General features: G+C 30.6%; 1 protein-coding gene across 1 annotated transcript; it reads left to right on the top strand.

Moving 5' to 3' along the window:
* The first annotated feature begins 4,363 nt into the window (after positions 1–4,363).
* LOC137806483 (RING-H2 finger protein ATL47-like) lies at positions 4,364–6,176 on the top strand. Its single transcript, XM_068606623.1, has one exon. It carries the CDS (start codon positions 4,804–4,806, stop codon positions 5,962–5,964), a length of 1,161 nt encoding a protein of 386 aa, XP_068462724.1. The 5' UTR covers positions 4,364–4,803; the 3' UTR covers positions 5,965–6,176.
* The last annotated feature ends 12,643 nt before the right edge of the window (positions 6,177–18,819 follow it).

Raw genomic sequence — 18,819 nt, 5'->3', positions numbered from 1 at the left:
CTACATAAGAAAAACTCTCTATTTATAGAGCTAGAAGTCTCCTAAAGTGACTATTAGAACTCTAAAAAATTCTTCATTCATGGAGTGTCATGTGGCAACTTAAAAACTCTTCATTGATGGATTGTCATGTGGCAACCCGTGTCTTGAAAATCTCTCTAATTGAAAATGGACATGTGGCACAAGGGAGTGGAGAAAGCATGCATGAGGCACCCCATGCGCTTCATGAAGGAGAGGAAGAGTCATCTTGTGGAAAAGGAAGGAAGGGAAAAGGAAGGCACCATGTTGGAAGCTTATCTAGCTTCTTGTGTGTGTCATGTAGGCATCCTTCTTGGATTCTTTAAAGTCCTACAATCCTAGATTAAATGGCCCAAATTTCCTATACATAAATTAAAGATTGGAATTGAAATCCTATTTACTTTATACAATTTTTACAAGGCTACAAAAGGAGAATTCTCTAGAAAAATAACTTTTGATAAAAACTTCCTCTCTTCTGAGCCTAGTTGTTTTGGTGGCAGGATGGTCCTCCATCAGGTGTTCCAAACCCATTTTTGACCCATTTTTATCATATCTCTCACTGCCATGTCTTCCCCATTCAACAAAATCATTCCAAACCAGAGAACTTTAGAAAGAGCCAATGAAAACTCCATCAAGATTTGTCTTCAATTATAGAACATACATCATTTCTTGTAGCAGTATTTCTTTGTCATCAAACATCTTTGAGCTGTTAGATCCCATACCTTGCACCTTACAAGATTTATTGTTCCCAAGAAGGACCACTCCACCTTCTTTCAGTTCTAGGTTCTCAAAGAATTTTTTCACTGGACACATGTGATATGTGCACCCTGATTCCATCACCCAACTCCTCTGTCTACTAGACGCAGACAACGCCAACCCCCTCGCACACTCGTAGTTGTCAAATGCTACAACAACATCAGTAAAATCCATCTTGAAATGCAATTTCTTTCCTTTCCCATTTCTCTTCTTGGATGGATAACTTGACTTGTAATGACCTTTCTTATAGCAGTTAAAGCACTCAAGTTATGTCATATCGTCTAACGAGAATTGCTTCGTCTTCTTCCCCTTTGAATTTGACACATTCAAACTCAACCCATTCTCCTTCCCCTTGAACTCTTGAAACTTTTGAAGCCCCTCAATCCTAATTGAGGCTTGCACCTCCTCTAGGGTAATGGTGTGCTCCTTCCCAAATAGCAAAGCATCTTTAAAGTGTTCATTCGTCTTGATATGGCGTTAAGAAGAAGTAAATCCTTATCCTCATCCTTCAATTTCACCTTAATATTCTCCAGGTCATCCAAGATCTTGTTAAAATCTGCTAGTTGTCCCACCATTATTCTTGACTCGGTCATTTTGAACGACTATAGTCGTTGCTCCAGATAGAGTCTGTGTGCCAACAACTTGATCATATAAAATGACTTAAGTTTCACCCATATCAATGCAATAGTATTTTCCCTTGCGACTTCTCTTAATGCCTTATCACCAATACACATGATTATAAGGCTCCTCACTTTGTTAATCATGTCAATCTTCTCTTTCTGAGACATAAACGCTGACTTGTTCGCCTCACCCTTTAGAGTATTATCACAACCTTGTGGAATCAAGATGGCTTCCATCTTGAGTCTCCAAAACTCAAAGTCGTTCTCCCTCAAAACTTTTCTATATCAAACTTGGTGGCCATTTCTTTATCTTCTTAGCTTTCTTTTCTTATCCCCACAGACGACACCAATTGTTAGGTTCTCAACAATAACGAAGTAAGAAAATGTAAAATCACCATTATTAGCATGGACCTTGAGACATCACCATAAAGAACTTAGGGTGTTTCTTCCTGCACCCCATCAAAAATGTGAAATGATGAAAATGATCCTAGGAGGTCCCTAGTGCAGCCTTGCCTCTCCCCTCTCCTATGTGTTTTTTGTGACACTATTCCCGTGAACATTTCACGTGAGTTTGATGTGCTTTAAGTGGTTTGTTGTATACTGTAGTGTGTAAGAGTGCATATGATTGCATTTTGATGGTTAGTGGCAGGGTTTGGAGCCACTATTCTTCGAAGAAGAAAAGTAAGTTTCATTTTTTTTTTACTTCCAGAATCTCTAATTTAAAATTTTTGCGGAATTGTAAATCCAGAAAGCAATGAGTGAGTGCAAGGTAAATTAAAATTTGTTATTGAAATTCCATAACAAGTTTCCATAATAGACTTTCTGGAATGACCTTTCTGAAATAGGCTTTTGGATTCCCACCACCAAACCCAATCACCTATGTCATACCAATCCCATTCACAACATGAAGATCCTCCTTAGGAAGCTGATACTTGATTAACCACGACCTACCCATAAATGTCAACAACCTTTTGCACCAAATCATTGAAACTCACATCCTTCCTAACTCTAATGATTCTTGTCCCCCCCCCCCAACATATCTCAACATTCCATCACTAGGTCTAGGTAACCAAAAACTGTAGAGAAACTTCACCTTCCTCCCGGACTTCAAATCATCACCTCTGCCACCACCCTCATCCCTGCTACCATGATCCCTGTCACACCCGATCACTCTACTGCCCCAAACCACCCCTCCCCCCCTCCCCCCAACACCATAACCAAAACCATTTGCATCATTGCAGCCTTTGTCCAATCCATTACACCCCAATAAGCTTCCCCAAACTCAAAGCATTCCCGAGCATGACGCGATTGCCAAAGTTGGAACCGTCGTATTGCCACAGGGCTCACATTGGCATGTGAAATTGGGCGAACGCACCACGTTGTACAGGAGGCGAAGCACCCCATTCTAGAACACCCTATACCAAAATGGTTTTTTTCTCCTCTGAATTGTCTATTCTAAAAACAACTTTGCATTACAGAGCACCCCATTCTAGAATGCGTTTTTTGACTTACGAATTTTTGATTCTGGAATTCATTTTACCCATTCCAGAATACCTATAATGGAAGTCATTTTTGGATCTCGATTTTCGGACACTTGGACACCCCATAACAACCAAAAATAGTACAACATAATTCTTTTTTACCTCAAACCACCAATGAAGCCTTCTCAACACACAAGCACATCTACCGTAGCTCTGTCATTTCTACTATCTAAACCTACAACTCACACTGCCATGGAAGCTATGGCAAATACCTTTTCAAATAAAATGCCAAAGGAAATTTGGATATTTTGAAAAATGATGGGGTGTGAGAAGAGGAATGATGGGGTGCAGGAAGACACCCAAAACTTTTTGCAAGTTTTGTCTAATGACAATACAAACTAGGTTGTTTCTTCCTGCACCTCTATAGCTTCTCCTAGCACCCTATAGGTCAGGCGAAGAGACCACTTTGTCCTTAAAAAACATTCAAGATTCTACAATTCGAAAATATTTTTTTCTATTTACTTCTCTTGGATTATGGAATCTGGAAGATATTTCTGGATTCGAAAATACCTTACAAATTCTACAATCCAATTTTTTTTTTAAAAAAAAAACATACATTTTGGATTACAGAATCCGAAAGGTATTCTTGATCCAGAAATACCTTCTAGATTTTGTAATCCATAAATACCTTCCAGATTCCATAATTTGGAATGTAGTTTTTTAAAGAAACTCATTATGGATTATAGATTCTGGAAGGTATTTCCAATTCAAAAATACCTTTCAGATTTTATAATCCAGAATTTTTCTAAATCACCCATTCCAAAATGAAAAACATCAATGTAATAAAGGATATTTTTTATATTTTAAGAAGTATGTGGTGAGATAAGAAGCTATGGAGGTGAAGGAAGAAACAACCTACAAACTCAATGCACCAATTTTCTTTGAACCTTAAAGAAAGTTACCCAAGAATTTCATAGACATCTTTATTCTATGCAGGATGTTTATTCTTGCACCTCCATAGATTCTTGTGACACCCTCATACTTCTTAAAATACCAAAAATAACCCTTATTCTATTGATGCTTTTTATTTCAGAATGGGTGATATGGAAAAACTTTGGATTATAAATCCCATAATGTATTTTCGGATTTAAATTCAAAATGGGTTTCTTTAAAAAAAAATACATTCCAAATTATATAATTCGAAAGGTATCTCCATATTATAGAATCCATAAAGTATTTCCAGATTCGGGAATACCTTCTGGATTCTGTAATCCAAAATGTACTTTTTTTTTAAGAAAAATAAATATTTTTGGATTGTATAATGTGAAAGGTGTTTCTAGATCTGAAAATATCATTCGGATTATAGAATCAAGAGGTATAAATAGAAAAAAAAATGTATTTTTTTACGTATAAAATGATTTTTTGTCTAACCTATGGGGGTGTGAGGAGAAGTTATGGAGTTGCATGAAGAAATAGCCTTATATGCATCCTAGATCTATCAACCTTTCGCCCAATGGGTTTCGGAAGTAACACCGTTCTCCGTTTCTGTGACAGAAAATAACAGCTAAGAATGGCTCCAACACTTGAGGTGGGTCAACAGCAACCTTAAAATTTTCTTAACATGTTTCTCCCCTCTTGTAATTGCCACACTTCCGGTCTCCAAAGAGCAACATAAATTTCAGTAAGCTTCTTCTTCTTATTTGATCTTTTTCGTCCCCTTTCATTTCCCTGAGGTTCCAATCTTCTTGTTTTGTCTTTTTGGAGTGCAAGGGTGATGTGTATGTTGGTTGATTTTCCTCAATATGTGGGTCGGATTGAGTCTCTAGAGTGGCAGAGACAATAACATTGTTCTAACAAATAGGTAGGTAGTTGTCACTGTCTGTTCTGTGCTTAAACTCACATACTGAGACACACCGCAAATACATTAGGAAATGAGTTGGGTTCATTCTCAAATCTGCCATAGCAGTGATGCTATCAACAACCCCGCTAGTATTTCCCCATCTTCTTGTTCTTCTTCTGCACCATTGCCTTACAGTTCTGAGTACAAGAAACAACTGGCGCCTCCTCTATCTTCTTCATCTGGCACTAGAATAAGCCCTGCAATTGTTTTCATCTTTGTCATTCTAGCTGTTGTGTTTTTCATCTCTGGTGTCCTTCACTTGCTTGTTAGATTCCTCATAAGGCACATGTCCTCTTCGTCAATTTCCCAGTCCAATAGGTACCCTGACATGTCTGAACCTGATCCTTACCAGAGGCAGTTACAGCAGCTCTTCCATCTCCATGATTTAGGCCTAGATCAGGCCTTCATAGATGCTCTCCCAGTTTTCCTATACAAAGACATAATAGGTTTGAAGGAGCCTTTTGATTGTGCAGTGTGCCTTTGCCAGTTCTCCGAACAAGACATGCTCAGGCTGCTGCCCATTTGCAACCATGCTTTTCACATTGATTGCATAGACACATGGCTGCTATCAAATTCAACTTGTCCTCTCTGCAGAGGGAGTCTTTATGAGCCAGGCTTTGCCTTTGAAAACCCAGTTTATGACTTTGAGGGTCTGAGGGAGGAACCTGGGGTTTCGGGCAGTGCTGCTGGAGAGGCTGGTTCCTTTAACAAACATGCAGAAAATCACATAATGAGTGGGAAAAGGGTGTTTTCTGTGAGGCTTGGGAAGTTTAGAAGCTCAAATAATGGAGAAGGGGTGGAAAGAGGAGGAGGAGGAGGAGGAGGAGGGGAGAGCAGTACAAGTAATTTGGATGCTAGGAGATGCTATTCAATGGGGTCCTTCCAGTATGTGGTTGCTGATTCAGATTTGCAAGTGGCTTTGTGCCCCAATAGAGGTGATGGTGTAGGTACCAGTGGTGGCAGTGTGAGACAATTCAAAGGTAGATTGGACAATTTTGGGAATTCTTCCACTGACTTGGATGTTGAGGGCAAAAAAATCAACATTGCAAGGAAAGGTGAAAGTTTTTCTGTTTCCAAGATCTGGCAATGGTCTAGGAAGGACAAGGTATCAAGTTCACCACAAAACTATTTGGGTGGTTCTAATGTCACTACTGCAGCTTTGCCATGGATGAATAGAGCTCAAGGTACATGAAGCAACTCAGTATTTTGGGATTCTTACATATTTACAAATGAGTTCATTTTTAGTTTCTTTCATACTTCTGATTTTACATTTTTATTGGTAAAATACTTGTAAATTATGCCATAAACATTCAATCAAGCATTACCCTTTAAATAACAATCATTCTTGCGTGTGTATAAGGAAAAGCATTCCTTTTATACAAAGTTCCATTTCTGTACTGTAAACATCATCCGTTTTACTTGTGAAGCTCTTGGTAAGCAATACATGGTTATGAGCTAAATAACAAGCAGTTGTTAGGTAGCAAAAATCAAAATGACAGCAAATGATTTCAAACATAGTTTTTGAGTGTGGGTCATAATTGTGTTAGTATGACAAAAGTGGTCTTTATTAGCTACAATTTCTTGCTAAGTCAAAATTGGGTGTTGCTTTTTGGATGCTTTGGTTTTCTCTGGAAGTTTGCTTTAATCAAATCCACGGGTTAAAAAGAAGCAAAAGAAACAAGAAATTTCTCTCTCTCTATAAGCTGTCCCTTTTCTTGGTGGGTTTAGCATTTGATTGCCAAGATGAGAAGATGGGTGAAAAGTGAGGTGGATACATTTTCTCATCACTCCACACATCATTACATTCTTTTTTTTCCTGGTAGTGCTCCAAAACCAATTATTCCACATTTGTCTTTTGCAGTTTTGCTAATGATATCATACAAATCCCTTTTTTCATCATCTAAGTTACTAGTTTTGGTGTTATTAGTTTTTCTTTTAGTTGTTGAAATTTATTCTAATCATGTAATTTTCTTTTTAACTACGTTGTTCAAGAGAAACATGGAAGAAGTAAGAAAAGTTTATGACAAAATATTTGTAGCAAGAAAACATAAAGAATAATGCTACCAATGGCCCATGAATTTGATTTGATTTGACTCTGCAATGTGTGATATTATATTATCTCGTATCAAGTACAGGTAGCCAAACTACACAATAAATCCTAAATAGATGAAAAAGTGTGGTGGGCACCAGATGAAAAGTTACACTACCATGAATGTCATAAATATATTAAACTAGTTTTTTTTTTTCTCAATTGAAAGTTAATTATTCAAATAACTTTTTGATGATTACCGAAATATATTATGTTTTACCTTTGATAGAAAAAAAAAAACATTAATTATGGGACTGTATATCTTTCCAATTTTCATGTGAATTGTACTAGACAACTGCATTGATTATCATGACATGTTTGATTTTTATTTGACAGCAATGACATGTTTAAAGTTGACCACTCTGGAATCTTATGTCATTTACCTTTCAACTAATATTAATACTGATATTAAATTAGTTATATTATATTAAGATATATTAAAATTAAAAATAAACTAAAATTATATATTATCTACTTATTCATTATAAATATGGATATTTATTTTAAAGAGTATCTTCAAGAATTTATTTCTAAGATTTAACAACTCTCAAATATTTATTAATTTTGCTTCCAAGTTTGTTTAATTTTAAATTTTAAATATTGTATATCAAAATATAAATTATTTATCATAAGTTCAAAGTATAATTTAATATTTAAAATACTTATTCATTATAAAATAATTGTAATTTTCTTCCTATATATGCTTTTGGTGATATTTTTATCAGATACATTTTTAAGAGTTTTAAGACTTGTTATCACTCTCAGTGAAGTATTAGTCATATTAAATTGTATATATTAAAAAATTAGTTTTATTTTAAAATATATTTTTTAAAATTTTAATTTGACAGCAATTACTTGATAAACTTTCTTGTCAATAACTATCTCAAATTATAATATTCCTATTTTATTACGTCTAAAAACTATAATGTGCATAAAATATTAAATATATATATATATATCAATTTTATAGTTATTCAAAAATACATTTTTCTTTACAAAGAATTTAATATATGCATATATTAAACAAATTTTCTTAAGAAATTAAACATTTTATCTGTTCATGGTGGAGTTCTCTCACCTGAAATATTATTTGCTCTCGTGTAAATACATGATCCGATAAAGAAAATAAAACACAACACAAATAATAGGGTAATCTATAAATTTTAAAATTTTCAATAAAGTTTTAAATAAAACAAATTTCATTCACAAATGTATCAATCATCATACATTCTCCATTATCTAAAATCACAAACGTTCAAGTGTCTACAAATTTATCTTAGATTCCACATCACTCATACTAGAAATCCACTGACATCAACACATAGACACTCGACTCTACTTCTGGAGACTTGTGTATTGAAATTAGCATCCATAGACCTGTACTTGTCATACTACTCGTTGTGAATCCACACAGTTATGCACATAATCATCTCAATATCAAATAACCTCATATGATAGGGTAAATTCATATGATCTACTCTAATCAGCTTTGTCAACCTCAGACTCAGTCATATGAACCTTTTTCGACCCTCACCAATCAATATACTCTCCTAACAATCTCAACATAGTATATTAAGAAGTGGACTTTAAACTTAACTCAGCCTCATAAAATCGGTTTATGAGGTGAGATTTGCACCCACTTATATACTACAAAATGTTCTAATCTTTAGTCGATGTGGGATCTTCAACACCCCCCTCACGTCGAGAGTGATAGCTCGTGCATGGAACAATATATTATGGGTGATCCGATAACGACCCGATAGCGAGTGACCTGATAAGTCCAACAAACACTTGCTAGATAGGGTCGAAAATGGTTCTAATACCATATTAAGAAGTGGACTTTAAGCCTAACTTCTTAATATGGTATCAGAACCATTTTCGAGCCTATCCTAGCAAGTGTTTGTTGGGTTTATCAGGTCACCCGCTATCAGACCGTTATCGGACCATCCATAATATATTGTCTCACGCACGAGTGTCACTCTCGTGTGGGGGGGGGGGGGGTGTTGGAGATCCCACATCAAGTAAAGATTAGAGTATTTCATAGTATATAAGTGGGTGCAAACCTCATCTCATAAGCCGGTTTTATGAGGTTGAGTTAGGGTTAAAGTTCACTTCTTAATATGGTATCAGAGCCATTTAAAGTCTATCATAGCGAGAGTTTGTTGGGCCTATTGTCTCACCTGTTATCGGGTCGTTATCGGACCACCTATAAGTATATTCCCACGCACAAGTTGTCACTCTCGGTGTGTTGGAGATCCCACATCAACTAGAGATTAGGACATTTCATAGTATATAAATGGGTGCAAACCTCACCTTATAAGTCGGTTTTATAAGGTTGAGTTAGGCTTAAAGTTCACTTCTTAATACGGTATTTCCTTTCTTGAAAATACTATGTATTGGTCAAACTTTCACATAATTTCCTACTTCATATCACACGCATCAATACACCGTTAAAGATATCACAAAATTCACTTAAACACATAACTAATTACTTTTAACCTTATTTTTAAATAAAAATAAAAAATTTCACTTAAAAACAATAAACCAGGCTTTCAAAAGCAAAAAATAAAAATAAAAATTGTGTTTAGCTTGAGAGAAACTAACTTTGCTTGAGTAAAAATGGGTTTCGCTTGAGCGAAAAATGAACCCGAGAGCTCCCAAAAAATTCACCCATTTTTGTTTGAGCGAGATTCCCTCTCATTTGAACGAAAATGGAACTGAGAACACCTATTTTCATCCTATTTTTGCTTGAGCGAGAATTTTCTCGTTTGAGCGAAAATAGGTGTGGGATCAACCCAACACTCACTATCCCATTCTCGCTTTGTTCGCTTGAGCGGAAGTTGTAGAATAAAACTGCATAACACTGATATTTTTAAGATTTCCAATAACATTCATACTAAAACTTGAATTTTGTCAAACATATCATTCAAAATAATCTCATCTTGCTCAAAGTTGGATATATACTCTCATAAAACTCCCTTATCAACCTATATATCTATATATTAATGATTTCTAACTCAAATTCGTTTAGTTTTCAACATCCAAATTCCAACAACAATTATTCATCAATATTTACATTTCAAAAGATTCACAACACCGTTCAAGAATATTATTTACATCACATTTGAACTTGTAATTTTACCATATCAACAAAATCTCAATCAACACTCTAATTTACTAAAAAACAAACAATCCTGCAAATAATTTTGAAACTGCGTCACCCTCACATCCAGATCTTCTAACCTAGGGTTCTATTGAAAATTAAAACTAGCTTCCCTTAGTTTGGGCAAGTGTTTTCACAAAGAGCTTCAATCCTACAAAGGCTCAAAGGCAGCATAATTTGTACCATAGAGTCTTGATCAAATATCTAACTATATCACTAGAACTCTCAACGAACATGGACTAATCCTGAAGCTAAATGTGTTACATGCAACACGTATCATAACCAAACAAGCCTAAAATTAAAAATTAACTCAAGAGCAAAAATGAACTTACTATTATCTAAAACTCTGATCGGACAATCTAGTAGTATTCGTTGTCATAAACTCAATGGCGGACTTCGATCATCAGTCTGATGGTAGATGATTTCAGAAAGTTAGAGAAAGTATATAAGTGATAAAGAAAATTTCTAAAAAAATGATGATTATTTTTAAATAAAACCTGAATAATTGAGTTTTTTTATTTACATACTCTTTTCACTTTAATAATAAAATATTTAGGTATTATTTAAAATATATCATCTTTAGTAATAAAATATTTAGGTATTATTTAAAATATATCATTTCTACTATGAAACTATTTCCTAGATTTTTTTTTACACAAACAACTCTCCTTTAATCTAAACTTATATATTTAATTTTAACCACTACAAATCATAAAATATGTAAAAGTATTGTATCATGATATAAATTATTTACCATAAATTTAATTTTATATTAAAAAACTATTTTATAATAAATTTTAATATAATGCAATTTATAAACAAAAAATATTCATTATGAAATTTTGATTATATAAAATAAATTTTATTTTATCCATGAAAAAAACTAAAATATTAATAATTTATATATTCAAAACTTTTATTTTTTATAAATATTCGTTATATAAACTCACATATTTATTTTATGCATTTTTCTAGCTAAAATGACTAACATGTGTTAAAAAATACTGAAATAATTTTTTTTTAAAATTAAATTTTTTTATATATAAGATTATTTTTTAGAATTTTTTAATTTAATTTTTCAACTTTTATTAATTTAATTTATACATAAATTAATTTTAACCAATAAAAAATATTTTATTTTTTCCAAACAATTCTTGTGGAGAAGTTTTTTTTAAATATGTCTTATAAGTTATATAATTTAAAATCCTCTACTTAGTAGCCTGTACTAACGTTTTATGATACTATTAATAATGCATAAGTCTAGTTTTATATTATAAACAGAGATTTACACACTCTCTTATTTTATTCTCATTCACTAGTTTGATATTTTTAATTTTTTTTCTTTTTTTTTCGTTTGAATATACGTTCCTTACATATTTTATTATGTATATTTCACAATACTTACTGACTGGTCCAAAAAATTTCTCACAATCATCTCATTTATTATTCTTTTAATTTTAGTAGTACATATGTTTGACTTTCTTAACCATACATCTCTTTTAAATATGACATCTATTAATAATTCTCTATAAATAAAATTTCAAAATAATTTAAATTGTTCATATAAATCTAAATATAATTATAAAATTTTTAAAATTTTAATTTATCATAAATTTTAATTTTTATATATTTATATATTAAAAATATGTTTGCTATAAAACTTAATCATACAAAAATAAGTATCTATATGTGAAATAGATTAGTGAAAAATCTAATTAGGTGATATGATAATACCAATCACTTAATTAGGATATTGAATTTAAGATTTGGATTGGTATAAGATACTGACTAAACAAAATTTATAAAATAATCTGATATAATGGGACCTAAGATCATATGGAAATAAAGTCATATGAAAGCTACAATTAATAGACGTTATATTATTAATACTGTGTTTGAATTGGGTTATTTAGGTGTTGGAGGCGGGGATTGGTGTTAAATGCAAAGTTAAATGACCAATTTGCCCTTTCAATTTTGCATTTCCACTTATGGGTGAAGGAAAAACTATTGGAACCAATATAAAACTAATTTAAAAAAAATAGGGTTAATTAAAATTGTAAAATTTCACTAAAAAACAAATTTGAACCAACTTTGTTATGAATGAATATCAATGGTAAAAAAAGAAATCATTTTTTTTCACATTTAATAATATTCTTTTTGAATGTGGTGGAAAGGATGTTGTCTTCTTGTTTATTTTAAGTGATGGTGGTTGTTTGTGGTGATTGATTGTGGTTGGTGGTAAATGTTAGTAGTTGAAATTAGTTTTGTAATGTTTTTAGTGGTAATGACTCTCTTTTCGTTTACTTATTGTACAATCCGGAAGCCACAAAACTTAGAAAAAAAATAGCAAGATGTAAAGATGTAGTACAAAACTAAAAAAAGAATTATCTTCGCACTATAGAAGAAATTTTTGGTTCTGAGAATTCATAATTTACTTCAGGTTGAAATAACAGTTCATTTCATGGAACCATTGCAAGTGCAACATTAGTTATTTTATGATAAAAATTTTAAGATGTTGTTTGAGAAAAAAACTTCTAATTATAAATTTATTTTATGGAGTAAATTAAAATATGTCAAACGATGTAACTACTCTCTCAAAAGATATTATTGAAGAACAATAAAGGTGTTGCAATTCAAAGAGAGATATGGTACTAGAAGGGAGATATGATAATTTGAAATGAGCTGAAGTTATTTTAAAATGTAAAACTACAGTTCACTTATAGTTATTTAAAATTTTAATAAAGTTAAAATTAATTTTTCATAATTAATAAAAGATAAGAAAAAGGAATGAAGGTGGAGGGAGGATTTGCCTCTAAAAATACTTAGTATTTATCAACCTCTTGGAGCAAGGCAACAAAAAAATTGGAAGGCATTCAACGACGTAATTATTGACTTATAATGTGCCACATTTGTTAGCTCATCACCAACTGAACAACGCAAAATGACGATTCTAAGAAAATATTATGAAAATTAATGAAAGGAAAGAAAAGGACCTAGTTTAAGATGGGTGGTTGGATTTGCTAAAATCTAAATCTCATAAAGAGCAGACACCAACTTTGCAAGACAGAGACCACAATTTTGTACACACATATATATAATTGTTTCTTAAAGCAACTTACCGTCTGAAAGAGATTGAATGAATGGGAATTATATTTGGAAAGTTTGAGGTGCGTGAAGGAGAAGCTTTTAGTTACAAAAACATGTGTTATTGGTTGATTATAATGTGTTTTAAGATGTGATTTTCATAAATTTGAATAAATAGTAAAAAGTATGTTAATTTTTATACCGATGAAGACCGGACAACTGATATCACGTCTCGGTCTCTATTATTGGGTCGACCGAAGTTAGTTAAGGTCCACGTTCGTTGGACCGATAGCTCAAGTCTGATTACGCTCAACCAAGGTCAGCGAAGCTGATCCATGATTAGGAGTTAAGTAATGCAGCCCTAAGCACGGTCAAACTCCCAAACCTGACCCAATAAGGAAGGCTCAGCAAAGATAATATAAATAGCACATATTCAAAAATCAGATACGTTATTATCTATAATGCTCTAATAACCAAGTGTTGAATACCTTTGTTGACTTGAGTTTCGGAGTGTCTTCTGTAGGTACCCTCCAAGTCTGGATTATGAAAAGACCGAGAGTCGAGACTAGTAAGGAAAGCAAAGAGATTGCGAAGAAGGAAGCAGAAAGACCGTCTGTACAACCAACAGAGTAGAAGAAGACTAATCTCTATAGTTCTCTAGGTCCCAACCCCGTACGAAAACAAATTTAATAATTTTAACAAATATTAAAGAGTGTGTTAAAAATATACTATCAACATTTCTCATACCATCAAAACACATCAAAATTATATTTTAAACTAAAGCATACAATAAATATTTAATACAATGCTAAGTATTTTAAAAGTAATGATTTTATCTATGAATTTACATTTTCAAAAGTACTTGATACAAATATGAAAAAGATTTAATTTAAGCAAACCAGATCAACCCATTACTGCACGATGCACGGGTTTAAATTTTAGTAATAACCAAACAAAGTGTTATTTCTTCTTCTTCTTCTTTTAACTAATGAGCGTACTAATATTGTCAATAAATTAATTAATACATCTACTTGATTAGAAAATAAGTGAATGTCTTATCAATTAAGGTAGGTAACAATAAATAAAGAGTGTAGATAAGATTAGCAATTAATACATTGAAAACAATTTATTCGGCGTAATAAGACAGGAAAAATATACGAAATTATGTTTTATGAAAATAATATGAAGGAGTATTTTTTATAAAAATATACTAAATAGATGCATTGTCATCGTATAGTTTTATAGTGAAAAATTTACAAAAATACGTAATTGTTTGTAAATTATTGAGACTATCAAAATGAGTCAACTAGTTTAGAGAGAATAGTTTATTATGAGTTGAGTTAAAATAAGTCAATTCAACTTAGATAATTTGTTTACAAGTTGTAAATTTTATAACCCAGATCAATTTATCACGAATTAAAGAGTTAGAGAGACTGACTCACTTAAGTATTTTTTTTTTTTATCTAACTTGTGTTATAAATCTACTACAATACAATTAAAATAAATTGTTTGGCTCACTTATTTATAGTACCACAATAAAATATTTCATTAAATATGAATTATAATTAAGAGATAACATTATAAAAATAATATATTATAAAGATAATATGTGAAAATTAACGTGTCAATATATAATTTAATTGTACAAACAAATAAATTAAGTATTCAAACTTTTTATATTGAACAACATTGTCTTAAAAGTGATCAAACTGTCAACCTATATAATTAAAAGTAGTAAGCAATTATAAAAAAAAATAAAATGTTTGTTGTTTGAGTCACTAACTCTCTAAACTACAAAGTAATATTAGGTTTATTTGGGATTGGTTTAACCAAGTCCAATTCAAACCTATAGTGGACCAAATTAGCTCACAGGTTTAAAATTATTTAGAAATGACTAATATCACACACACCAAACCGAATTTAAATCTATAATGAACCAGGTTAGCTCATAGATTTAAACATATTTTACCACTATTTAAAAATGACTAATAACACACAAAAAGACACATATGCATATTGACACACACAGACGCACAACCACACACCCATTTGCACATGCACATGCATACACAGACAAATATTCTCAGACACACACACTCAGACACATGTACACACACTCACACACGCACATGCACATGCACCCACCCACACTTGAGCACACACACACCCGCACCCACCCACATGCGCACACTCACACACACATACACATACACCCACGTACACACAAAATACACATAATCACACACACGCACACACATGTACGAACACACATAGGTAAGGAGTATGATTATTTTAGTTATTCTCTTGTTATAATAGAGTGGATAGGAGTATTCAAATATCTAACCCAGATATAATCATTACTTGTTAATCATTATTAATTAATTTTATTTTTATATTTAAAAAAATTAAGTGATCGAAATAAAATTATCTCTCTCAAAAATATTCACTATTGTATAATTTTTTAAAATTTGATTTTATATGCTATATTTTTATTTAAATCTATGAAATTAAAGTTTTTTTAAAAAGATTATATTTTTTAAAACTTGTACTTTATGGTGCAACTTACTTTAGATTTATTGTTTAGGAAGATCAAATTTATATACACTGATATTTTATTATGCAATTTTATTTGAACTATAATTTCAAATTATTATTTTTATCTAAGTTTATATTTCAAAGAATTATTTTTAAATGATTTTATTAATTAAAAAAATAGAAACAAAAATATTTGTACTAAGTATAAAAAAATCCAAAGATATTTTTTCGTGAATACACCGTGAGTAATGAAGCAAGTAATGAGACCAATTATTTTAGATGAGGTAGATAGCAAGTGATACTCATTGTATCTGCCCCCAATCTAATCCTAATCCTAATCCAAAGGTAGAAGCTGACGTGTCACTAAATATGTAAAATTAGCATACTAACTCCTACAAATAAACAAATCTTTAATTTTGTGATATAATTTCAAGTTTTCAAAACATTATTTTATCTTTTAGCATCCGACATATACTGTGATTTGTAAGTGGAATGTAACAACATAGTTGAGGATTTTATTGTGTCATAAGAGATAAAAGAACAAAAAGTGTCATATCCAATTGGGAAGGATAATTGTTGATAAATTAGATGTTTTTTAGTTTAAATGCATGATTTTTTTTACCAACAATAGTATAATTTTAATTTTAATTTATTAAAATAGACAAATTTAAAAAATTATACTAATGAGATAAGTTGTTTTGGAAGCAAAATCATTCTTCCAAAACACGTATTTAATTATTATTTTTTCAAAAATCATGTTTTAGATACACAACTTCTCTTTTTTTTTTTTTAAGGAAGTCATACTTGTACAACTTCTCTTTTCGTGATTTTAATTTTTAAATTTTATTTTTAAAGAAAATATATTTTCCTTTATAAAATATTTTTTATTTAATTAATAAATTAAAATTTAAATATTATAATATTTTTTTAAAATATTCACCCGCGTGCCCACACATATATATTAATAAATAAAATTCACGTATAAAATTTTAATAATCAAATTATCCAAGAAAAAAAATATCAAAATAAAAAATATGTTTATATAAAAAATAGAAAAAGAAAAAAATATTTAAAAAGTAAAAAAAAAAAAATTTAAAATTTTTTAATTTAATTTTGATTTATTAATCAAATAATTTTTTTTAAAAAAGTCTCAAAAACTAATTTTACGTATTTAAAACTCTTTGAAAAGCAAAATATTTTTATTGGAACGTTCTTTCAAATATTTTCTAAAAATCAAGATTCAATATGCATCTCAAAAACATTGTTTATAAAAGGAGTTAATATTTTAGTGGTGATTTTGTTTCTTGGATTTTGTAATTGATTTATTGACTAGGGTTGTTAAGATGATTTTCTTGTGATAAAGTTTCACAAGAGATTTAAGAGATCTTGTAAGACTCAGGTGTAAGAAATTATGTAAATTAATTTCTATAAAGTGACTCACATGCCTTAGAGTTTGGGCTTTGAGCCCAAATATGATTTAATAATAATAATAGAATTAAAGACCCATTGGTTAATGTGAGAAATATATATCTGATGATATACCTAATGGAAAACCTACATCTGATGGAGATTGGGTACTAAAGGCTATAGGGTTCTGTCTCTGCAAATAATAGTTGTCTCACTGTTAACCATCACGAAAGTGTGTGACAAGAACGGAATTGCAAGAGATGGATTGGGATAAAGGAGATAAAGTAACTGCTCAATTAGGATCACTCATGGATCAAGGTAAGTGCCTATTCCTTCTTCATTGTATGTTTTGTGTGAGAATCATGATATGATAAGATCTATTTGTTCAATTTAACGTTTATTCATGTTTATGACTTACATGTGGTATCAGAGCCTTGTTGCTCATTTATGTGATTCTCCATTAATGTTTTTCCAAAATTCAAAGAACCCTAATTTTAAAATTCCCAATTTAAGAATCTTAATTTAAAATTAGGGTTTATAAATTAAGGTTTTCATCCCTCTATAATAGATCCCTAATTGTCCTAAACCATCAAAATTAAAGAACCCTAATTTTAATTAATCCCAATTAAAGAACCCTAATTTTAAAATTAGGGTTTATGGATCAACGTCATTAACGGTGTAAAACGCTTTTGGATTCAAAAGGTTTTACGATAAATTTGAAAGGGAAAGTGAACCCTTTACGCTAATGCATAAACCTTGCCTTCAATTGCATGATGCGTTTCCTGCACCTTAGAATAAAGCTTAAATTCATTCCTGCACCTATTGAATTTAATTAATAATTTATGTTAATTCATGTGCACCTTACGTCATTGGCTGCATTTTATTGTGAATTATGTGGGGTAGCATTTTGGTTCCAATTTTTTTTTAATTCAACTTTACGTCAATTTTTTATTATTATATTTGTAATGTAATTTTAAAGAAATTTTGTTATCTTATAATGTAATTTTATTTGAATTAAATTAAAGTTTAATTAAAGTTTTAATGAAATTTTATTATGTTATAATGTAATGCAATTTACATTTAAAATAAAATTTAATTAATTAATTAAAAGTGAGTAACGGAAAATTAATTTTTCTGTTTATGTATTATTTTTTTTAAATGTAATTTAATTTGCATTAAATTAAAGTTTTAATGATTATGTTCATTAAATTAAAGCTTAATTAATTGATTGAAAGTGAGGAATGGAAAATTATATTTCCGCTTCATGTATTTAATTTTAAATTGAAATTTTGGAATTACTTGTATGATGGATTTGTAATCACCAAAGTGATCAAATCTTTAAGTTTTATTTAATTCCAAATTATGGATGAAATTTTATTTCATATAATGATATTATTTATGGAATTATTTGTATGATAGATTTGTAATCACCAAAGTGATCAAATCTTTAAGTTTTATTTAATTCCAAATTATGGATGAAATTTTATTTCATATAATGATATTATTTATGGAATTATTTGTATGATAGATTTGTAATCACCAAAGTGATCAAATCTTTAAGTTTTATTTAATTCCAAATTATAGATGAAATTTTATTTCATATAATGATATTATTTATGGAATTATTTGTATGATAGATTTGTAATCACCAAAGTGATCAAATCTTTAAGTTTTATTTAATTCCAAATTATGGATGAATTTTATTTCAATTAATGATATAATTTCTGGAATTATTTGTATGATAGATTTGTTAATCACCAAAGTGATCA

The sequence above is a fragment of the Phaseolus vulgaris genome, chromosome 3 (assembly GCF_000499845.2).
Source record: "Phaseolus vulgaris cultivar G19833 chromosome 3, P. vulgaris v2.0, whole genome shotgun sequence".
Classification (NCBI taxonomy): Eukaryota; Viridiplantae; Streptophyta; class Magnoliopsida; order Fabales; family Fabaceae; genus Phaseolus; species Phaseolus vulgaris.
The sequence above is the reverse complement of the archived record's forward strand: the minus strand, read 5'-3'. Positions and strand labels throughout refer to the sequence as shown.

Bases quoted from the DNA above. Each gene is read 5' to 3' on its own strand.
- LOC137806483 (XM_068606623.1), top strand. From the start codon at position 4,804: ATGAGTTGGGTTCATTCTCAAATCTGCCATAGCAGTGATGCTATCAAC.